The sequence below is a fragment of the Pinus tabuliformis genome, chromosome 3_2 (genome assembly GCF_031772625.1).
Source record: "Pinus tabuliformis cultivar Carrire ecotype Pingquan chromosome 3_2, CPIR1, whole genome shotgun sequence".
NCBI lineage: Eukaryota > Viridiplantae > Streptophyta > Pinopsida > Pinales > Pinaceae > Pinus > Pinus tabuliformis.
In genome coordinates, this window is record NC_142302.1 from 693,635,452 (window position 1) to 693,661,001 (window position 25,550).

General features: G+C 33.5%; 1 protein-coding gene across 3 annotated transcripts in view; it reads right to left on the reverse strand.

Annotated features, from left to right (window-relative positions):
• Positions 1-703: 703 nt before the first annotated feature.
• The window catches only part of LOC149182524 (agamous-like MADS-box protein AGL11), an 86,516-nt gene continuing 61,669 nt past the window's right edge, over positions 704-25,550 (reverse strand). For 2 of the 3 annotated variants that reach the window (XM_089418589.1, XM_089418588.1), the window contains exons 3-8: positions 17,513-17,560; positions 17,293-17,391; positions 17,171-17,212; positions 1,353-1,394; positions 1,149-1,253; positions 704-1,055 (exon numbers count right to left, since the gene is read on the reverse strand). In XM_089418589.1, coding sequence (XP_089274715.1) covers positions 1,047-1,055; positions 1,149-1,253; positions 1,353-1,394; positions 17,171-17,212; positions 17,293-17,391; positions 17,513-17,560 — 345 coding nt within the window. In that variant the 3' untranslated portion in view covers positions 704-1,046. The remainder of the gene's footprint in view (positions 1,056-1,148; positions 1,254-1,352; positions 1,395-17,170; positions 17,213-17,292; positions 17,392-17,512; positions 17,561-25,550) is intronic. The other variant, XM_089418590.1, reaches the window with a different exon arrangement.

Consider the following 25,550-nt stretch of genomic DNA (forward strand, 5'->3'; position numbering starts at 1 on the left):
TAGAAATATATTTTTTTTATAAATATTATCTAATCTATTTTTAGTTTTATTAAAAAAATAAACTTTATTTCAAAATAAACATGTTTATTTACAATTAAAAAAAATACAAAATTTAATTTATAACCTTTAACTTTTAACAAATTTTACTTTAAATTAATTTTTTATTAAATACTTTTTTATTTTTAACTTTTAATTTTAATCTTAAATCTATTAAACAATTTTTAAATTATATAAAATGATTTAATAACTATGAATTAGCCGATGGTGATTAAAATATCAAAAAAAAAACTCCAACACATTTCCCAACTTTAATCTTTAAGACATTTCAATGTTAACTAACTAATTGATGTTATTAGTAATAGGTTGAGGAGTCCTTTTACTTTGGGTATAGATTAGAGAAATACATTTTGAATATTGCTATGTGTATTTTGTAAAATGTTCCACACATGGAGTGAGCATTTCACCCATCATGGAAGACATGAAACTTAACTTGAATATCATCATTAATGGATGTTATTATTTATATACTAACCAAATAAATATAATCAACTTACATTTAAACTAAGCAAAAGCAAAATATTTTGTTTTAAAATTTTAATATTTATTTGGACGTATTTATAAACCCTATCGAAATATAAATTTGGAACAGTGCAACAAACAAAACTGAGCATCAGAAATAAATAAATTATATTCACCCCTAAAAGGCAACTCGTTGTTGCAATCATCAAATGTCATTTTTAATTATATTCACGTATAAAAGGCAACTCGGTGTTGCAATCGTGGCATGCCATTTCTGCACAGATTAATATGCATTCCGAAAGGTTTGGACATGGTATCGCAGCAATAAGTCAATAAGAGGCTGAACTGCCGATGATGTGTTTCAAAAGTAAAAATAAATATATGATGCTCATAGTGCATTCACGTTTTGTTCGTTATTGATTTATTTTAATGCTGATAAAGATAGGTTTAGATATAGAGCAGTACTATCGCATTATGACAGCTCGCTGGAGGACGAGTCGCCATCTCTGCTCTCGTCACAGCGACCGCTAAAAAGGCTATGATGAGGAAATGTGCCAATACAGCTCCCTAATTAGTACTAAAATAGGATAAAGATAGACAGAAAGATAGAGAGGCGGTGATTAGCATACCTCATCGCTGGACAACTCTGCTCCTGAAGTGGAGGAATAGCCTCTAGTATGAGAGATTTGGGACAACTCTACCGCTGAAGTGGAAGAATGTCCTCTGGTACCCAGCTGCGACACAACCATCACGTTATGTAGCTCAGCCTATCGACATCATAGCCAAAAATTATATGCATCTTAACTGAATTTCGAGTTTCAAGAAAAGAGCACCTTTGTAAGAAGTTCAGTTTTCTCCTTTTCCAAACAGCGTACCTATAACGGCAATGACAAACCACAAAAATGATTATTGTGTATAAGGATGGATTATATTATTATTATCATCAATAAAATTTTGTTTTCTTATTATATATATATTTTATTTTTTATATTTTTATTTTTTAAAATTTTTATAGCATAATAGTAAAAATCAAGACGAAAACAATTTATAGAAATAAATAATCATGTTTAAGATTTTATAATGTGAATACTAAATCCACCACCTACTCATTATACATTATCCTAATTATACATTATCGTCACAACTAACGACGAGTACAATAAATTACTATAATAATAACTAAACAAATAATATAATAATAACAACAAACAAATAATACTAAAATAATTAGTAATCATACAAAGAAGTTTGTTTAAATAAACAAGTTTTTTTTTAAATAGAATGTCGAGTGCTTTTATTTATATGCTGTTGGATGTCTATTTAATACTAAAATAATTAGTAGTTGTACAAAGAAGTTTGTTTAGATAAACAAGTTTTCTGGAAACCTTTAAATAGAATGTCGATTGTTTTTATTTATATGCTGCAGGATGTCTATTTAATATATTTATAAAAGTTTCATATGTTTAATTAACTTAATTAATTTATATATATAATTTATAAAATAAATAAATAATATATATTGTATCATTTTTCTTTATCAAGTTGTCTATGATTTTTTAGGCTTGACCTGTGGCTTGAGTAGCTGAGCCGCCATTGAAAGGCATTTAAGTTGTCAAAGTGATCCCGCATCTAAGTTGTCAAAGTAACCCAAGATCGCCACCAAGTTGTGAAAGTTGTCAAGGTGACACAGGATCACCCCCCAAGTTGTCAAAGTTGTCAAAGTAACCAGAGAGGGCAACTGCCCGGGGCAACACCAACCTTCTCTTCCACCTAGCACAAGGCACAACCAACCCTCCTCCCTCTAGCACAAGGCACAACCACCCCTTGAGGTTTGCTCCCAGGTCTCCTTGTTGAGGAGACCCATCTTGAACCAGTTATTCTAGTGAGACTTAACAATATATATTGTATTATTAATAACAAAAATAAATTTATATAATAAAAATGAAATTTTCCATATTTTTAAAAATAATTATAATCATAATTATAATTATAATTATATATATGAAATAATTTTTTTTAAAGTTGACAATGGCTTAGCCTCAACAACAACAACAACAACAACAACAACAACAACAACAACAACAACTTGTAATATATTTTAATTATTTAAAATTATTTATAAGTAATAATAGTATAATTGAAATAATGAGAGAGGTTGAAGGACAATTATTCTTTAATAAATTTGCTATGTATTGAATAGCTTATTAATTATCCATCTTAACCACGGATCTAGCAACTAGAGAAATTTATTGTTGAAATAGATCTATAGTGATTCTCTCTCTCACACGTGTATTTTTTTTTTAAATTGTATTTTCAATATTTTTCTATATTTCATATTTCATCGTGTAATTGTTTGAGTTTTTTAAAAATTCAATAAGTTACAAATTTTCTTCTTATTAAGAACAAGCTAAATTATTTTACTTTTAATTTCTTCTTCTAGGGTTAACATTAACATACACCAACACATACATGCTTTATCTTCATATTTGTGTCCATATATTTATATATATGAATATTCAAATATTTTATTGAAGTTTTATATTGAAATACCTATAAGAAAAATAAAGAATTTTTTTAACTTTTAATTATTTTATTTCTATAAAGTTAATATAAACGAACGCATCGCTAGAGTTAAAGGATCCATGAGAGGTGGTTAACCACATGTCGTAAAACACACGAGTGTTGGTCTATCCAATGTCCTACAATCTTCCCCAAGCATGAGCTAGGTGTGATTCAAGCTCAAGACCTTTTGCTCTAATCACGGGAGGTTCATTGAAAAAGAAATACCATATCATGTGCATTCATATTCAGGGATAAAAATTGAGGAAAAAAATGATATAATATATTAAGCATATAATAAGGGGGTAAAGGGTTTTTATATGTTTTATAGCAATATTTGTATTATAAGATATTGTTTATACAATATATTGGCACATGGAGACAAAAACAAGTGGGATGGAGAAATAGAGATTTAGGAGTATTTTGGGAGTATCGAGAGTGGGGGGAGAAGGAAAACACTATGGTAATATTAGGTTCATAATAACCTAATATTCAAACCTATGGCCGCAGTATTGATATCAAATTCATGGTAATGTTTACGTAAGAGTGACATTTTGCTTTATATTTTATTTTCATCATTTTTCTTAAATTTTTAACATTAGCATGAAATGACTCAGGATACTTGAGAGTTTTTCGACCTTATTACATTTGATATGGAGAATGTAGACTTTTAGCTCTCACTTAAAATCTAACATACTTATCAATTTTTCAATATTTTAGGATTAAAGGGATTGCAATATTTCCATTGGAATTTATCATGTACTAAGGTACGAAACTCATATTTAATCAAGATAACCAAGCCCTCTATGTACGTTGATTTTAGTGACACTGGTTTTTAGACACCTCTATCATGACCCTACTAAAAATGTACCTGTCCCTCAAACTGAATCATGACTTGACATGCTATGTTTTTTCTATCTTCTGTTAATGCTTGGAGGGTGATATTCATGAAAAATATCCTGAGATAGCCAATGATTTTGATGATATGTAGGTATTTATTGTAGCATGGTTTTTTTGGATGCTAGAGGTCATCCAAAGCCTATTTGTTGATGTATTTTCCATTCAGAGATGGATTGAACTCGATGGTATTTTGGTTATGTGCATCCTTGCATGTTATATAAATGAGAACTTGTAAGTTGTAGACCTATGGTTGATAAAGATCATAACTTATAGATTAATTATGTTATATCGTTTAATCCATGTTTTTATGTTTTTTTATCACAAATTCATCATTCTCCATGTTTTTTTTTACATATAAGCTTCAAAATATATAGAAATATATATTATATAAAATTCACTCCCAAAAATGCTCCCAACCTAGGAGCTTTTGGAAAAGTCACCCCTTTCTCTCACTTCCACTCCCACTCCTGCATCCCACTTCTGTTGTTACTTCCAAGAAACCTTCCTACAGAACATACATGCATCACATTAGTAATACCCCTATGATCTATGTCTAATGTGTGTGTGTGTTAAGATCTTTTACTTGTTTCTCCACTATTTATCCTCCCAATGATGGGGTAGTAGAGGAGAAAACAAATACAACACCTTCACCCTTTCCTTACATCAATGATGAACAAGTTGAATGAAAGTGAAGGAGACAATGATACCGACTATTACTTGGTAGAGGGCACATGCATACCATAGGAGACAGTGAAATAAACTATTATTTGTAAGAGGGTGTATGCATGATAAGGGCACACATGTCATGTCTTCAATTAATTCGAGTTCAGATGTTATTTCAAATTTAGCAATTTCAGTTATGGATAGATATTTTCTATTATTAAGGCTTTTCTTTCACTATTTTTAGCATGCATGAGCTATTCTTACTAAGGTGGTGTAGACCCTTAGTCAATTAGAATGTTTATGTATGGAAATATTCCATATTAAGTAGAGGACACAGATCTCAAGGAAGGGATGCATGCTTGCATGCTCTAGTTCCTGATGGAGATACACTTACTTGGCACTCTTACCATGTAACTATGGTTCACGAGGCGAAGAGGTTAGGGCTATGATTTGGTACATTCTAACTAGATAGGATTTTCCATGTGTCTGTATTCATTGTACTTTGTCTCCTCTTCCTATTCTATAAGTGAAATGAAAGGTGTGCAATTGTGAAATCAGCCAACTTATATCTTCATCTTTTTTTATTGAAACACACAAACTTTTACCTATTTAGTATTTAGGTTTTTCTTTCTAGGTGCATAATTTTATTACCATTGTTAAAGAAAATAAAGAGATATAAATACAAAGGGGTATAAAGATTAAAAAATGTTAATGAAAAAATTGGTACCTACAATATATAGTGAAAGTAGGGGATTTTTAAATTTGGAAGGTGTATTGGATTCGTTTTGCTAGGGGGTCTAATAAAGTGATTTTTAGAGATATTTTCCAATATGTAGTCGAATTAAGGGTATTATTTACTATTCCATGAACACACATGCTATGTTAGAGGTTCATTGAGTAAAGTACCCGTCGAATCACAATTGTCATTACACCAAACCCTGCAAGTGTTAGTAAACACATGTATCACCAGATTTAATAGATCCATGAGAGATGGTTAAGAACATGTCGTGAAACACATAAGGAGTGTTGGTTTATCCAGCCTTAAACATTAAATACATTTAAGTATTTTATTTATAACTCCAATATTGTGAAAAAAGAGATAGAAGATAAAAAACAAAGTAAAAGAGAGTAACCTGCATACAAAAAAAAATTAAGTATGAAAATGAAGCATGCAACAATATATATTTTTAAGATTATAATTTCATGAGACAAAATACATTTTACTAAAAAGATGGAGGCTACACCTCCATTCAACAACTGCAAAAAAAAAATTATAGAGCTTTACCACAACTCCTTTTTTACACACACTAAAGTTATTTTAGGCACACAAGGATGAAAAAATCACACAGTAAAAACATTAGTACTTAACGTATATTAAAACACACATTTCACTGATTACATAGAGCTAAAAAACTATATAATAAAACATAAAACCATGCAAATACATAAATTAACTATTAGTAAATCATAAATTTGATCAATATGTATATTGATTGCAAGCAATTCAAGTATGCATTGCTCAATTCACCCCTACATTAAAAGATCATATCAATTGTGCATTAATATTTTCATGATTTTACTTTATGGATGTTGACTTCTTGTTACTCGTGGTTTATGGAGATGAAAAGTGGTATGCCGGTCAAAAGATTGGTTACGCAAAGTTTCAAATTTAAGTAAAAAATATGAGACATGATTTTCCTTCTACTCCACGAATGGGGGCGAAGATGTGGTTTTCTTTTTACTTAGGAATAGAGCAATCATATTGATTAAATGGGGTAGTTGGGATTATTTCTAATGCTTTCCCTTAATTACAAATACTAATATTCACAATGTCTAAATTATCCATTAGATGAGCATAACTTTCTTTTTCCCATGGTTTAGTGAAGATGTCCATATATGGATCTTGAGATCTGTAATGTTCCAAAACAATTTTTGCATTGTCGATAAGATCCCTAATAAAATGACACCTTGTGTCAATGTGTTTATTTTTTTTTGGAAACGAAATTTTTGGATAACTTAGATGTAGAGTTATTGTCTCAATAAATCTCTATTTTTTTGCTCGTCTTAAATCTTTCAACATTGTTTTTATCCAAATTTCTTGACAAGTTTCTCTTGTTCCTACTACATATTCAACATCAATTGTGGAAAGAGAAAAATTTGATTGTTTCTTGGAAACCCATGAAATGACTCCCGAATGCAAATGGATAACATAGCTTGATGTGCTTTTAGTATCATCTACACTTCCTTCCCAATGATTAGTATATCCAACTAGCCTAAATTCATTTGATGTGGTACACAAAATTCCATATCTCTTGGTTCCATTAACATACCTTAGAATTATTTAAGTTGTTAACCAATGTGTCTCCTTTGGAGTCTCCATGAATATAGAAGCCAAAATCACTACATACGTTAAATTAGGTTTAGTTGTAGTTAAATATATCAAGTGTCGAACTACGCATTTATATAGAGTTATATTTACAATGTTGCTAGAATCTTCCTTACTCAATTTTGAACTTGAACCCATTGTTGTTAGTGTTGGCGCATGTTTGTTGTTTTTCATTTTAAATATCTTTAATATGTATGTTACATACTCATTTTTAAAAATAAAAATGCCATCTTCCATTTGTTTCACTTTTATTCCTAGAAGGTACTTTAACAACCCAAAATCTTACATTTCAAACCCATTTTTCATGACTTCTTGGAAATTATCAATAAGAAGATCCTCATTCTCTGTGAAAATTAAATCATCTACATATAATACCACAACTAAGAACTTACCATCACTTTATTTAATACAAACAGTATGTTCACCATCACTTTTGCTAAAGCCATTATCTGACAAATATGAATATTATATTCTATATTATCCGACAAAAGAGAATTCAAACCTTCACTACATTAACCTTCATTCTTTTCATAAATATCACTCAAACTTCTGAGTCTTCGCCTTCTCAAGCTTGCCAAAGTTGGATTTGATGTGTCACTTGAAGTTGAATTTGTGGAATGTGGTGTTGCTATCCCAAAATCAAAACTTCTTGTTCTTGATGATCTCTATTGTCCACTTGGAGGAGTATTTGCTTCGATACGCGAGTTTGTCCTATTCCATTATCCTACATATGAATATTTTTAATTGAAAATAACTCCATACTATCATTATTTTCTCATGTTACAACAGAGAGACTATGTTGGGATTCATATTATAGTCTTCCAGTAATTCCCATTAGTTTTAATGTATATTTTAGAACACAAGAATTATATATATATATATATATATATATATATATATATATATATATATATATATATATATATATAATCAATTATTTTTAATCTATATATTTCAAAAGCGCTACAATATAACTCGTTCAAGAGTCAAATATCATGAATCATTCAAAAGTGATAGAGTCTATGGTTGAAACACTAGACTTATATTGATGATCTGTATTGTCCACTTGGAGGAGTATTTTCTTCAACAGGTGAGTTTTTCCTATTCTATCATCCTACATATGGACATTTTTAATTGAAAATAACACCCTTGTATCACTATTATCTCATGTTACAACAAAGACACTATGTTCGGTTGAATATTGTAGTCTTCAAGTAATTCCCATTAGTTTTGATGTATATGTTAGAAAAAAGGAATTATATATATATATATATATATATATATATATATATATATATATATATATATATATATATATATATATATATAAACTCAATTCATTGTAATTTATATATTTCAAAAGTTCTACAATATAACTCATTCAAGAGTCAAATAGCATGACTCATTCTAAAGTGATAGAGCCTATGGTTGAAATACCAGACTTATATAAAATTGGGTTAGGGACTTTGTTGAAAATGGCAACAAGAAATTCTAAAACTAGAAATGCTAAAAATAGCATTACTATAACAGTTTGGGTACCAGTGTTGAACATAGCGACAAGGAATGAAAAATGGAAGTGCTAAAAATAGAATTGCTATAAATAGCATTTCAGGATGGATTCTAATTTTAGTTGGTTCCTGAACTAAAATTGAGAAGTAAAATTCAAATTTGATCTTAGCAGCTATTTGTAAAATAATTAATTAATTCATCTTAGGTTAATTAGTTGTAAGAAACCAAACATGAAGTCTATGTGAAGACATGCAACAATTTCTCCATTGATTGAGGAATTTTATCCCTTAGTTAAGGAGATCAGGATAAGTTGTACTTTGAGCTGTAATTAGTTAGCTCAGTTATCTGAGTTAAGTCTAGTTAGATTAGTTCAAATTGTTTGTTGAACAAATTGTGAGTTCAGTTAGTTAATGCTTGCATGCATGTAACTGCTGCTCTCCAAATAACTGAATATTCTCTCATAAATAACTCATGCATGTTAGTTTAGTCAGAGACCCAGTTGAGATCAGAGGAATGGACAATGTACTATCAGTTGGAGGATTTTTCCCATATAGGAAACTCATCCATGCAAAAGAAGTTATCTTCTTCAGGATTCTGCAGTTATTTCCTCATCCATGAAAAAGAAGTTATCTTCTTCAGGATTCTGCAGTTATTTCAGAGGTCAGTGTTGTGTGTAAGGTGAGAATCACATAGGTAGCAGCTGGAGGACCCAGGAGAAACTGCGCAAGGAAATAGGAGGCTTGGAGGACAGAGGAGAAGGCACAGGTGTTGTCTATTCTGTCTATGAGCAGCAGTGAGGGATTCTACTAAGAGATGGATAGCTTGTGAGCTAAATCTTTGTGTAATCCTGAGATATGTCCACTTATATGATAATACAGAGATAGGGGGTTTTTTAGCTGAGGCTTTCCCTGGGTTATTTCTTCTTTGTTATGTGTGATTTATTTCTCATTCTCAGTTATATGTGTTCTCATTGGTCTTGCACAATTTTATTAAGCTTCTGCAAAGTTTGTTGTAGAAGTAGATCTTGTAGATTGCTTTAGTATATTGCATAATCTGTTGATCTACAGTGGGAATTTCTACATGGTATCAAAGCAAAGGTGATCAAAGGAGAGAATAATATACAAGAAGGTAGAAGTTTGAACTTTGAGGTTCCTAAATATAGAAATCGAGTTCTTATCACATCTCAATTTCACCAATGGCATCCAATGGTTTAAGACTTGGATATGCTCTTGGTGGCAGTTCCAATTATATAACCTGGAAGGATTGCATGGAAGTAGTATTAGAGGATAACGGTCTAAAGGAATTCATTGATGAAGAAGTCCCCAAGCCGGTAATGGCCAACGCTACAGAATTGGCGGAATGGATGAAATGTGTGGCTAGAGGAAGGAGACACCATTTTCGATGTGGAAAATATTGAAATATCGATATCAGAACAGCAGCGATCAAAGGAAGCTGGTGTTGAAATACAAGCTTCGAAAAATCAAATGCGAAAAGTGCGACGCGATCTCTACGTATCTAAACAAGCTCACCACCTGCATGGATGAGATTGGAAGTGTAAGGATCATGACAGTCGATGATGACATGTTGAGTTTTGTGCTCCTCGGTCTTCCTAAGAGCTGGCATATCTACCAAGACTCCGTAAATCGAAGAGAAAAACTACCATATTAGTAACGACTTTGGTCAGATCTGATGCAGGAGGGGATAAGAAGAAGCACCAGAGATGGTTCTTCATCCAAGGAGGATGAAGAAAATTACGCCTTAGCGAGTAAGGCAAAGAAAGGGAAGGAGAAGGATTCTCATCCAAAATCAAGTTCTTCCCATGGTGGGAAGAAGTTTGACAAATCGAAAGTGCAATGCTTTCATTGTCATCAGGTGTGCCATTTTGCAACAAATTGTCCACTGAAGAAATCCAAGGAACGATCTGAAGGTGAGGCATTGGCCTCACATTTCGAGTTGGATTTCACCCTCCTCCCATGCATCGTTTCATCCATGGTGGGATATGGTTAGTTTCTTGATAGTGAAGCTTCTTTCCACATGATCGGTGACAAGAGTTTATTCAGTACCTTGGAGGGGAAAGATCTCTAGATACTCATAACGATGGGTAATGATGAAAAGTATAGTGTCACATGTGTAGACATGGTTGTCCTTCAGAGGGAGCATGGAGCTCACATTACCTTAACCGATGTCAAGTATGTACCAGGACTGAAGAAAAAATTGGTGTCGATCGCTATGCTGGAAGAAAAAGGCTGTGATGTAGTCTTTAGTAAGGGAAAGGTTTTCCTTAGACACATCACCACGAGATTGGTTCATGAGTCAAGAACGTGTAGGCTCTTATGGTTCAAGATTCATGCAAAGCCTTGAGGAGCAAGGAAACTGATGGAGAATTGGTGGTTGAGAGGGAGAGTACATTACCTTTCAACATGCTGGGCTAGAAGAAGTTTTAGACAATTGTGGAGGAGCCACAATTGGTGAAGCAGCTTCAGGAGGTTGTGGAGTAGCCACAACTAGAGAAGTTGAGAGGAGATCGAGTAGAGACACATACTCATGCAGAGACCTCCAGTAGGGGGAAATTTTGAGTCAAGTGGGATGAGGGATCACATGCATTCATACCTCTAGGATGGAGGTGGGGCAATGTGGAATGACATCCCTAAGAAGGCTGGAATAGGGGCAGGATCATTGAGGTACCCAACCTCTTTGATTAGACCTTGCTACGAGAGCCCTGACGAGGAGTAGCAAGACTTGCTAAGTGGGTAGAGACAGATGTGGATGGAGCGACAGAGAGAGCTACATTTCGGGAATCCCAAGACAGTGCAGTGATAGCAAGTTGCAACAATGCGAGAGGCACAGGACTGTTGTACCAGTGCAGGATGGCACAAAGAGGTGTGCAATGGTGCGAGATGCATGGAGTGTTGCAGTAGATTAGAGGTCAGAGAGGGAGTACTTATCAGCGACAGATGGAGCTTCAGCATCAGAGGATGTTTCTAGTCCAACAGGGAGGTCAATTGTGAGAATTTATGTTTCTAGAGTTGGTGGAGTAACAACACTTGGTAGAAGTGTTGCATGCAGAACATTCCAAAGGTTCAAGATCGAGTTCGAGTTGAATGCCTTTCTTGTTGAGAGGGAGTGTTGAAAATGGAAACAAGAAATGCTAAAAATAGCATTGCTATAAATAACAGTTCAGGTACCAGTGTTGAACATAGCAACAAGGAATGAAAAATGGAAGTGCTAAAAATAACATTGTTATAAATATCATTTCGAGATGGATTCCAATTTTAGTTAGTCCCTGAACTAAAATTCAGAAGTAAAATTCGAATTTGATCTTAGTAGTTATTTGTAAAATAATTAATTAATTCATCTTGAGCTAATTAGTTGTAGGAAATCAAACATGATGTCTACGTGAACACATGCAACAACTTCTCCATTGATTGAGGAATTTATCCCTTAGTTAAGGATATCAAGATGCGTTGTAGTTTGAGTTGTAATTAGTTGGCTCAGTTATTTGAGTTATGTCTAGTTAGATTAGTTCAAATAGTTTGTTGAACTAATTGTGAATTCAGTTAGTTAATGCTTGCATGCATGTAACTGCTGCTCTCTAGATAACTGAATATTCTCTCATAAATAACTCATGCATGTCAATTCAGACAGAGACCCAATTGAGATCAGAGGAAGGGATAGTGTACTATCAGTTGGAGGATTTTTCCTATACAGGAAACTCATCCATGTAGAAGGAATTATCTCCTTCAGGATTGCGTAGTTATTTCAGAGGTCAGTGTTGTGTGTAAGGTGAGAATCACACAGGTTGAAGCTGGAGGACCCAAGAGAAGCTGCGCAAGGAAATAGGAAGCTTGGAGGATAGATGAGAAGGCATAGGTGTTGTCTATTTTCTCTATGAGTAGCAGTGAGGGATTGTACTGAGAGCTGGATAGCTTGTGAGCTAAAGCTTTGTGTAATACTGAGATATTTCCACTTGTATGATAATATAGAGATAGTGGGGTTTTTAGCTACGGCTTTCCCTGGGTTATTTCTTCTGTGTTCTGTGTGATTGATTTCTCATTCTCAGTTATATGTGTTCTCATTGATCTTGCTCAATTCGATTGAGCTTCCACAAAGTTTGTTGTAGAAGTATATTGCATAATCTATTGATCTATAGTGGGAAATTCTACATGGTATCAGAGCAAAGGTGATCTATTGAGAAATTTCTATAGACTTCACCCCGTAACTCTTAATAAATTCGATTATGGGATGCATTAAATTTCTCACTACCAAGGTCAAAAGTGTTGACATATATGGGTTAACCCCTTACTTGACATGCTGCATGTGTTAGATTTTGTAGGCCATCCATCGCATATGGGTTGAAATTTCATATGCAACGAGCCTAATGATCCCACCTTCCTTCACATGGAATTACCGCCCATGCCTACCTCATATTTTGATTGCTTGGATTTGTTTTGCAAATATAAAGATGGATATTTTGAAAGATATCATCTTTCTTATGTGTTCTAGTGGATTTTATTTCCACAGTAGCCCTCATTCTTACAATTGCTTTCCTTATTTCTATCTATGTTGACATGTCTACACAAAGGAGAAACAACTATGGACTCATGGACAAATGGTAAATGTTTTGGAATTCACAATTCATTCCTTTATATTCAAACTCCCTTTACTCTTTCATTTGTCCTGCTAATTTACTCATTGTTTTCAATGGAAATTTGTAGGAAGTAAAGGGGATTTAACTTTGCACAAGGTTAATACTTCCTTAATGGCATTGCAACATGTTTTGTGTGCCTTCTTGCACATATCTCCAATGGTACTGATCTTCATTATTCTCAGTTCCTTAGTTTCTTTGCATACATGCCCTTAAGGGTATTTTTAATAACCCATCCTTCTATCATTATATAGGAATTCGAAGTGGTCATGTTTCCAATACACCATTCCTTTGCCATCAATTCCTTGGGTTTTTGGTAAGCATCCATATCACTCTTGAATCTTAACAATCTTTGTTAGTTTCACTATATGGTCTTGATCACATTGTGAACTAGGTTTTTTCCTTGTTAACCCTAAGACTTTGTCACTTTACACTAGTGTATGCTTTGACTGTTCATGGCTTTTAGGCTTGAAATCCCCTCTATATTTATCCCTTTTAATTTAGAATTGTCCCTATGAGTTTTTTATTTTTGGGTCTCTTAAAGAATTTTATTATTTATGATTCAGTGTTGTCACCCTAAACCTATGGTTTTTTCCATTAAGCATTATCGTTGTTATCATAACATTCTATTACTTCAAAATGACCCTCGCAAGTCTTAAGAATCAAACTTATAATACACAACTTTTTATTCAAGTCTCTAGTTTCTTACTCATATAATATAGTTTTTTTTTTAAATACTATACTAATAATGAATCTATGTTGGTCTTGCAGAAAGATGGTGTTGGATGATATAACTCTGACTTTCAAGGTATAGATTTTATTTCTACATTATGCACTCGAACACTCGGCCATTTCATAATATTTGTTTGTATTATTTTGTTTTCCTATGTTTATCTCCCTGTCTTGAATCTGTTGTAGGTATGGTGTTTAATGAAGTGTGTTCACACCATGCCATTTAATCTCTGGAAATTGACATTCATCAACTAAGGCTACAATAGGCTTTATTTTCCTCCCTAGAGTTCGGTCGTATTTTCCTAATGATTATCTACCATGAATGTGATTGATAAGTCTTATTTGTCTTATGTGTGGTTCCTCGACAGACATAAAAACAAATTTTTCTGAGTTAATTTAGTTTCTAATATGTACTTGTTCTCCCCTTTGAGGGTTTTTAGGCCTAGTGGCCAATGTCATTTAATCAATGTAATTTATGTATAAGCCTAAAATCTTGTTCACTTATAGGATCCTAAATCTACCAAGTCCTTGTAAAAATCTCCATTTTATTTATTTTGAATTGATATGAATATTCTATGTTTCTTCCTACTTCATATGATTGCTTATACTTTATCCCTTTCTACAAATTGATTATAGAGAAATCATTATTTCACATTATTTTCTCACTTATATTATTGTATGAATTTTATGTACTGGTTATTATTAATTGATACCCTTAATAGGGTCAATTCACTTTCCTTAATTGGTCTAGTACACATGTTATTGCTCTTAATGTAACAAAATTTATTCTAATTCAAATTATTTCTCTATTTGGTTTACTAAGGTAAAGGTCTCTACTCCATCAAACTTATTTAATTCAACCTTTGGAAAGACCACTCCCTTTGTAAAACATCCACAAGTAACATCATTTTTTGGAGTTAAATTCTCTTAAAATTTCCTTATTATTGGAAACTTATTCAACAAGAGTACTATTGTTATTTTCATGAGCCTCACATTTGTAGATTCTCTAATCCTTTTTAGGGATCCCTAAAATTGTTACTTATTTTTCAACAATATTTTGTTTCAATTGCTTTAACACTGCTTCCATATGTTCTTTTTTATCATCCATCTTATTTTCCACATTTCATTCTATTTTTGTTTGAGAATTGATTAAATAGGCCATATTCATTGACCTATCATTTAAATCATAGATTTGACTATCCAATTTTGTTAGCTGATTTCTTATATCATCATTTCCTTGGTGAATCATGTATGATCTCTTTGTAAATTTAATTAGTGCAGTCAATTTTGGATATTTCTTAGGATCCAATGGAAATAGTTATTGGGTCCTATGGACCAGGAAATATTAGGTACTATATCTCTCTAATATACATGAAAGGTAAAATAGTAGTAGTTAGCTTGAAATCTTAGTTCAATAACTATGGAAGCCCAATTGTGCCTTTGGCCATGCTACCTTACTATCTAATTTCTAGAGAGTTGTCTCTTTGAGTGTTGTTATGGTGTATATAACAACAAGGAAACCCAATACATTATATAAATCAAGTTTAAGGTATTACTAAGGGACCTTTTATTTACCTAAAGGTACATAAAAGTGAGATTATGCAAGTAACTTTTTATTTCTTCTACATGAAGGGATACCAAAAAAGGTTACTAGAATTTCCAACAAGGTAAACCCATGTGTAACTCTTATGTTTCTTCTTCCCCTACCGTAGTTTTACATGTTAAATGATAATTTTATGCTATAGTTTCATATGTTAAATGACAATTTTATGTGAATATGGCATATCATGTATCTATATTATTTTTAAATGAACTTCTTAACCCGAGGATAAAGCTCCTAAAATCATTTAATCGTCCATAAATTATATATTATAAATTATAGTGCATCAAATTCTTAAAAAAATTCCGTGAGTAGTTCATGATATGTCCTCAAGGTTCTAAAAAACATATTTTCTATAACTGATATATATATATATATATATATATATATATATATATATATATATATATATATATATATATCCAAGATGAGATTTCAAATTAATTTCATAATTAATCACAAACCAGTAGTAACGCTAACGTGTATATATATATATATATATATATATATATATATATATATATATATATATATATATATATATATATATATATAAGTAATGAATCAAGATATGAAATTTTGACCACTTGTACATTATTACTTCTTCTCAACCACATAAAAATGTCACGTTCAAAAACTTTCTAGAATTAAAATTATAAAAAAATGATAAGATGACTTGCTTGTCCATACAAAATGCTAAGATTATATACTCTTTAGACAAAATTCTAAGATAAAATATATTTCAAATGACAAAAACTCAATCAACATCAATCCACTTCAAAAGGAAAACTTTCTCTTACATTGAATCCAATGCACAATACAAAACATGACCATTATAACATTGAATCTCATTATAATAAATCAATTCTAGTAAAAATTTCTACCCAATTAAGTAATATAACACATATACTAATATAACACATATACTAATAGTAAATATTTATTAAGCCATTAACATAAAAACCCTTGAATCTTAACCTAGAAATTTGATAATAAAATAATTGAATATCAATACTTTCAAAAATATAAACTAAAAACTATATAAATAAATAATTTGTAGCGTTTTCTATGCTATAGAAAACACAAATTACACGTGCCTAATTTGAGTATTATAATTACCAAAAAATTTCCTTCTAAATTAATTGTTACTCTAAAATACAAATCTAATAAAACAACAATTTTGTTTTTTTTTTTATTTTCTTTTAGGTTTAAATTTGTGCTTCTAATATGGATTTTATTTTATTAAATTTTATTTCTATTTGGGTCTTTTCAATATGTATGCCTATCCAATGCCACTTACCAGCCAGGGATTTGGGATTTATGCCTATCCAATCAAATTAAAAAGCTTAACAAAACCCTATAGTGTTGCATTTTGAAATGATTCCAAAATGTTTCATACTTTTAGGTGTCGTAAAATCGATGTTTTATTATTTTATGTGTACTTAAATTTAGGATATTTAAAGGGAATGATTTGATTCACTTTGGAGGATTTGGCATATATGTATTCCAAATTACGGAATAAGCGCATACTTTCTCAAAATAATACAACAGTTAAAGTTTAGTTTGGTTATCATAATGTACTGCTGACGCCATTCAATTTATTAATAGATTATTAACATTAAAATTATATTACTAAAAAAAGGGATATTGGATGTACCTCGTGTAGTAATAATTTGGAACACTGAGAAAATACATTCATCTGCAATAAACAAAAAAATATTAAATTAGTTTTAATTATAATTTAATGAAAAATATAAAATTACCTTTAAATTTATGTACCTTTTTATCGCAAATCCTTCTTATGCTTTTACGTAATTTCTTTTCAAGTTGTTGCAATTCTTTGACAGTTAATGACTCCAAATTTTCACCATCCATGTTCTTGCGCATAAAAAATCAGAAAGGAAGACACAAAAGAAAATAAAATAAATTAAAATTTTTTAATAGCCTCTCATATAAATGATGAAACAGTAAACGAGTATAACCCTCTATATCGTCTTACCTTTTTTCTTTTTTCCAACATATTTATCTTTTCATGCAACCTTTCCAACTGTAACATATCAAATTCACATTTTGTATATCGGTGAGTATAATTTTCATATATGGGGAAAAATTATTTAAAGATAGGTAGAAAAAAATATTGATTTCTTTTTAAATATGGTGTTAAAAAAAAGATATTTAGTATTTTACATGAAAGTAAATGATTATATTTAAATAATTATTTAAAACTAGTTATCTCCTAAATTATGATATATTTTTTTCCCATAAGTTTATGTAGTATATTTAAAAGTGAGAATCTACATAATTATTTAGAATATATTTTTTCCCATAAGTTTACGTAGTATATTTAAAAGTGAGAATCTACATAATTATTTAGAATATATTCAATTTACATTGAATTATGATAATATAAATAACAAGACAATACAGCATAATATTTTTGTTTCTCTTAAAATTATTTTAAATATTATTCTTTATGGTTTTCATAATAATCGGATTTCAATGTCATAAAGGAGTAGAAAATTTGGATATTGTGTAGGTTTCATAATAATCAGATTTCAATTTACTTTATAGAAAAGTTAGGAAATTATCCCTTTACACAAGGAATTTAAATATGTTTTAGTGAGAAAATTTTTTATAAAATTCTTGAATCACTTATCAAAAGTTTGTTAGTTGTGGACGATGATTATCTTCTTCATTTACAGGTACTATTTTTAAGCATGTTTGGTCTCTAGTTCCCGACAAGGGGTGTATAGGGGCTTGCCCCCTTACTATTTCTACTAAGTGATCCAGTGGGGTGACAAAAATTCTTTGGAGCCTCCCATGGGTAGGGTTGGAGGGCAAGTTCCCCAAAGAGAAATTTTTGGAAAAATAATCTTATAAGTTATTGTAATTTGACAGTGACTCTAGATTGTTTATCATTAGGTACCATATATAACGGTGGATGTTACATCATGTTTTTCTTCCTCCCTCACAGGAAATCCTATTTTTATGAGGGAATTAAATTGTAGTTGTATACTAATGACAGAGCATTGTAATTGATGAAGAAAACACTATGGGGGAGAGAGAATATGAGGTTGTAACATATGTGTTGTACTCTATAATTGCTTCATTTTGTTGCATAAAACAAAACAAATGATTTCCTATTTCTCAATGAATGTAGCCCAAATTGTTTGAAGCACATATACTAGTGTCTCCTTTGTATTTCTTCATTCTATTTTTTATTTCTTCATTTATTTATATTTTCTTCCTATGTCATTTTATTCTTAAGAAATATCAAACACAAAGGTTTATTTGGTTGTTAAAGCTCATAGGAAAGGAGGGTTCTTGGATTGAGTGTGAGAAAAGGAGAAAGAGGCTTTTATGGTTAAAAAGTTTAATAGCAAGAAACTACTAACTATGTAGGATGAAATGGAAGATTATGTAGGAAAAAAAATTATGCCATTATATGGAATAGCAAAGAAACCAAAAACAATGAAAGATGAAGAATTAGATATAATTAATAGAAACAACTTGGGAACAATATAACTATGCTTGACACTATTGATGACTTCCAACATTTTAAAATAAAATACAACAGAGGTTTTGATGAGGACATTGGATAAACTGTATGAAAAATATTGAGCTTCCAACAAGCCATTTCATATGAAGTGTTTATTTATATGAAGATGTTTTCTGTAGAGTAGAGAAGAGACTCTTTTCTGCGGAGTAGAGAGAGAGAGGTGAGATGAGATGAGTGAGTCCAAATGAGGAAAATTCCTCCTATATTTATACACAATGTTGGTGTTTGAATAGATGTGACTATTGGGCTTTTGAGCCTACATGAGTTGTAGGTCGGCTTGATAATAATTCCATAATAAAAATAAATTCATATTTCCATGAATACTTATCGGAATTGGATGACCTTTATATCAATCCTACACCTCTCGATGAGAGGAATCTAATAAAAATATTATTAGCCATGAATAAGATGACCCACATCAAGTTTGCCCTAGTTACCAATTTTAACACTCCCTCTCAACTAGGGAGAACTTCATCTGCAATCTGTCTATCAGTCATTACTATTCATCCATCAAATGCATTACCCTGTATAGCCTATCCCTTGCCCTGCTCTGCTCTATTCTACCTATTCTGCTTTGTCTTTTTCTACCCTGTATTGATCTGTATTGTTTCGCTCTGTTCTACTCTGCTCTTGCATTGTTATGTTCTGCTCTACTTTTATCCGAATTATGAAGAAGAAGAAATGATTGAGGATGTATCATACTAACTCAAAGTCAGTCTCAGAGTATGTACCACTGGTCCTAGACTAGTCTCAACCAACCTGAGGTCAGTGTCATAGTGATTATAATTCCACTAGTCCCAGACCAGTATCATCCTCCATTTACTCAAAGTCAGTCTCAAAGTGCGTACCACTGGTCCCAGACCAGTTTCAACCGACCCGAAGTCAGCTTCATAGTAAGTACCACTCCTACCACTAGTCCCAAACCAGTATTGCAGTCTCAGAGAGTGTACCACTGGTCCCAGAGTAGTCTCAATCGACCCGAAGATAGTATCGTAGTATGTACCACTCTCACTGGTCTTAGAACAGTATTGCACTGACACGAAGTCAGTCTCAGTATGTACCATTGGTCACTGACTAGTCTCAACTGACCCAAAGTCAGTGTCATAGTATGTTACAACTCCTACCACTAGTCCTAGTCTAGTATCATTGATCCCAGATCAATGGAGGTCATCCTAGCGTAGGGAGTAGGGTAGATACAACGATGCGTCCATCAGTACTACAATGGTCTCTAACTTCATTTACCTACTCATTGATTAGATGAGAGGTACTTCCCATGAGTCCTAGACTGCATAGGTAGGATGCCTCAACAGGAGAACTAATCAATCCTGTCCTCACACGAGAACACATCAATCCTGCTACAATCGCCATGGAGAACACATCAATCTAGGCCACCATGGAGAACACATCTATCTAGGCCTCATAGGAGAACACACCAATCTCGATACAATCACCATGGAGAACACTTCAATCTATGCCTCACAGGAGAACACATCAATCCTACTACAATCACCATTGAGAACACATCATCTAGGCCTCCCAGGAGAACTAATCATCCTGTTACATAGGAGAGCAAATCATCTTGTTCCACAAGAAAGTGAATAATCTTGCCCCATAAGATAGTGAATCATCTTGTTCTCGTGCACACCACCAGGGGAGGGTGAGTCACCCTGTGGTCGTATGTTGCTCCAGTAAGAACCACAAGCCCTCAAAGCTCCCAGAGCTCAATGTATGCAACATGCAGGACCCTTCTACAAGGGTTTCTAGATGACTCCAAGTCATTTGGGAAAATCATAGATTAGATCTTTACTCGGGGCTTTGACAAGGTGTATTGACCTGTACATAATCTTAATGCGGTGGAGCCTCCTTTCTCATTGACTTACCATATCCCAGATGATGTCTATCTACTGGAGCAATTTACAAATACGAGATTCCTCAATAATCGAATCCCACCTCTCGTTGTTACAGAGAATCACAGTGGTATGTGTTCAAATAGCTCACTGAAGAGCTTCCCCAACTAGTCAGCTTCATAAGAGATCAAATATGTATCTAGTCTCGGTGGTGCTTATGGCAACCTACTTCTGCTTCCTGCTCATCCATTATATTGAAGCAGAATCCAAAGAGAAACAACACTAGAAGTGCTCTAGTGATCCTCCACACTACCTGCGTAATTAGCATTCGAATAATCATGTAGTTTCATATTTCCGGCAGTGTATCTCAATCCATGAGAGATTGTGTCCTGAAGACATCTAAGAAGATTCTTGGCACTAATCTAGTGAGGCTCAACCAAATATGAACTCACAATGCTAACTACAAAACATATGTTCAGGTGGAGGTTCACCAAGAACATCAATGCGAATGAGTTTTTGAAACTTAGATTCATTTCCCAAATCTGGTTCGACATCACTACCATATAACTTTTGAAAGTTAAGATCCTCGAGGTAGTCACAGGATTGTAGTCCACCATACCATATCTTTTCAGAATCTTCACCACATATTTTCGTTGAGATAGGAAAATTTCCCTTGGCATCTGCCACACTTCAAGTCCTTGGTTCCTCATTTCAAATTTAGAAGCCAACTCCCTCTTACATATGTGAATGAGAGGGTATGCACCTATTAGAAAGAGGTCATCCACATACAACACCAGTATGAGAAGCTTGTCATCTTCAAACTTGAAGTAAAGGTTAGGATTGGCTTCACTCCTAGTGATTCAACACTTCATCAAGTAGCTATCGATCCTCTCATACCATGCTCAGGGTGCTTGCTTTAGCCCATAGAGAACCTTCTTCAACCTGCATACATGAGATTTTCAATCATAAATCTCAAATCCTTCTGGTTGCGCGACATAGACCTCTCCTTTGATCAAACCATGCAAGAATGTGGTCTTGACATCCATCTGATGTAGGTTCCATCCTTGTGAAGCCACAAGGGCTATGACCAAGTAGATAGTCATATATCTGGCAACAGGTGCAAATATCACATCAGAGTCTATACCTTCTTTCTGGGAGAAACCACAAGCAACAAAATGAGCCTTATACTATTCCGTACTTCCATCTGCTGCAACTTTATCTTGCAAAGTCATTTGGAAGTAACAACTATCTTGTCTTGGGGTCTGGGAACTACTTCCCAGACATCATTCTCCATAATGGTTATAGCATCCTTCCATACTTGATGCTTGACAGCATCAAAGAATGATGAAGGCTCATTTTGTATGATTGTACTCATACTGGTCAGGTATCCCTGATACCTGTTGGGTTTCTTACTTTCATGGAAGGTTCCTTAGGGTGCAACATTTCCTTCAGCACCATTAAGTAGCCCCGTAAGCCATTAAGGCCTTTTCCTGGAAGAGGAAGGCTGAGGTGGATAAATAGGATCCATCGATTCTTCCACATTAGGCATTGTTACACCATCTACCCATAGAGATAGCTTCCACAATCATACAGTGCCACACCATTTTGCTCTAGAGTATGTGGTGTAGTAGTCTCCCTCTTAATGCCAACCTCAGGTATGCCTGAGCGAACCAACTATAATATATTATAGGTCTTGCTTAGGCTTGAGGGGAATGGTCCCCTTTTGAGCTTTCCTTTAGCACATCCCAAACATACACCTTCTTTTTCTACATAGAATTTGGGCATCTCTATTACCATATGTCTTACATTGAGTAGATCTTTGTAATGAAGGTAGGCAAACCTCCAATGCCAAAGTTCAGACTGAAGAGATGTGTCATAAAACATGACACCTACCTGACTTTCATCGACCTGATAACATGAAACCCAAGAGTAAAGGCATCTTTAACATTATTTTTCGATACACATACCTTGCCATCGCTCAAGGTTACCTTGTGGCCTTTGTCTTCCATTACCGAGATGGACACCAGGCTCTTTTTGAGGTCAGGTGCATTTAATACATCTTGGAATTTCTAGACTTTTTGAATGGTTGTCCTCTTCCTTGATTCCCAGCTCTCCTCTTACCTTTGCTATTGAATTTGACATTCTTTTGATTTCCATCAGAGGGATTTTTATCATCATCCTGGTGTGAGTCCTTTCTATCAGGGCACTTCCTTGCATAGTGACCTGCTTTATCGCAGATGTAACATCATCCTTTTCTTCCACCCTAAGGTCCATATTTTCCTTTTGATTTAGTCCCAGATTTTTTTTTTCTTAGCATGAGAAGAAAACGTAGCAGGAGGACCTTTAGGCATGGGCATTTCTTGCTCTTCTACCCTTGTTTCTTCTTGAGTGCATCTAGCCATTAATTCCTTGAAACAGGAATTATATTATTGTTCAGATGGTAGTCTTGAACATGTACCATTCAGATGGTAATCCTCTAAAAGTCGTGCGTACCGTTTCTCTATCAGTAATAGTCTCCCCAATAGATAGGATGTCATTCTTGATCTTGGTGATTCTTAAGAAGTATTGCATACTCTCATCTTTACTCACCTTGATTTCCCTTAGTTTATTTCTAAGAAACAAAACTTAATTTGCATCATTTAATTTAAATAAACTCACCAGTCTATTGTAGATTTACTTGGGGGTGTTCAGGTTGGAGATGTAGGCCACCAAGTGCTTGTTGATAGAGTCCCAGATGATCTTCTTTGTTTGAACTTCTCTGTTTTTCCATTTGTTCCTATTAGCAGCAGATGGATTTGATGGAGGCTCAACGATATTGCCTCTTACATGACCAAACACTTCTTGATCCTCAAGGGTTAGATCAATAGACATCTTCCATCCGTGATAGTCAGATTTCTGACGGAGCTTGTCCTAAGTAGGAAAGAGTGTTGAGGACCCCATTGTTCTTTTAGGATAGCCTTTCCAATATTCTCTTCGGTGATTTCTCTTTCTCTTGCTCGGGCTTTGTCTTCACCTCAGCTCTGATACCATCTTAACACATGGTATGTTCTATGCTTATAACACTTTACTTCTTTTCCTTATTATATTCCACATATTAGCAATCACATGTACATAGAGTAAAGTGTAGATAGAACATTAAACGATCAATAGAAAACAAGCCAAGACAAGAGACACAAGATGTGGCGGATAGCTAGGGAAAAACCCCACAATGTGTGGGGAGACCCTTTGATCAAATCTTCTTTTATCTTCAACATTCAGCACAGAGAAATAGTACAATAAATCTGATTCATATCAGCAATAGCAAACTATAGATCAGCAGCATCAGCATTAGCAGCTTCATCATCAAACTAGGGTAGATGATATCTCACAAACTCACCATTGGATCGGCTTGATTCCACCACCAAAAGTTGCAGCTTCCAAAGGAGGTTCAGATGAACCTACAACGTAGTTCAAATGAGGAGATCTTCTAGTCCACATAGGTCAAACTTTACCTCTGTAGTTGCATTTTCTGTTTCAACAGCTTCTGACTTTAAACTAGGGCAGTCGATATCTTGCAAACCATCTGTCAGATTGACTTAATTCCGCCACCAAAATTTGCCGCTTTCATAGGAGCTTCAAATGAACCTATATTGTAGTTCATATGAGGATATCTTCTAGTCCATGCGGGTCAATATTTACTTCTGCAGTTGCAGCTTCAGTTTCGGCAGCTTCCAGCTTCAAACTAGGGCATTTGATATCTTGCAAACTGTCCGTCAGATTGACTTGATTCCACCACCAAAATTTGTGGCTGCTAGAGGACATTTAGATGATCCTATAGTGTGACTTAGATGAGGATATCTTCTAGTCCATGCAGGTCAATATTTACTTCTATAGTTGCAGCTTCAGTTTTAGTAGCTTCTAGCTTCACATGTGTGAGTGAGAGATCCTTTTCTGCATAGTAGAGAAGAGACTCTTTTCTACGCAGTAGAGAGAGAGAGATGAGATGAGATGAGTGAGTCAAAATTAGGAAAAGTCCTCCTGTATTTATACATGATTTTTGTGTTTAAATAGATGTGATTGTTGGGCTTCTGAGCCTACATGAGTTGTAGGTCGGCTTGATGATAATTCCATAATCAAAATAAATGCATATCTCCATGAATACTTATCGGAATTGGATGATATTTATATCAATCCTACACCTCTCGATGAGAGGAATCTAATAAAAATATTATCATACATAAATAAGATGACCCACATGAAGTTTTGCCCTGGTTACCAATTTTAACACTTCAAAGCGACATCAATAAAGCTTGAGCCACAACCTGCCATACTAGATTCAGAGTTGTAGATAGAGAAAAGATTATCTTCAACATGCATTTAGTCGGTGATGCCTCTTCAAAGAATTAGGAACACTTCCTCTAGTAGAAGACATAAGCTTCTTGCTAGTTTTGGAAGAGTTCCAAGAATTGCATTAAGCATTCTAGAGTTGTTGGTCATCCTTAAACTATCACAGGTTGAGACCTCGCTTTTTAGGATGAGGTTCTCCCTTTTATGCAAGGTGAGACCTCCCTTTCAATCTTGAAGGTTTCCCTCTTCAAAGCATTAGGAGAACTTCCTCTAGCAGAAGACCTCAGCTTCAAGCCAGAATTGGA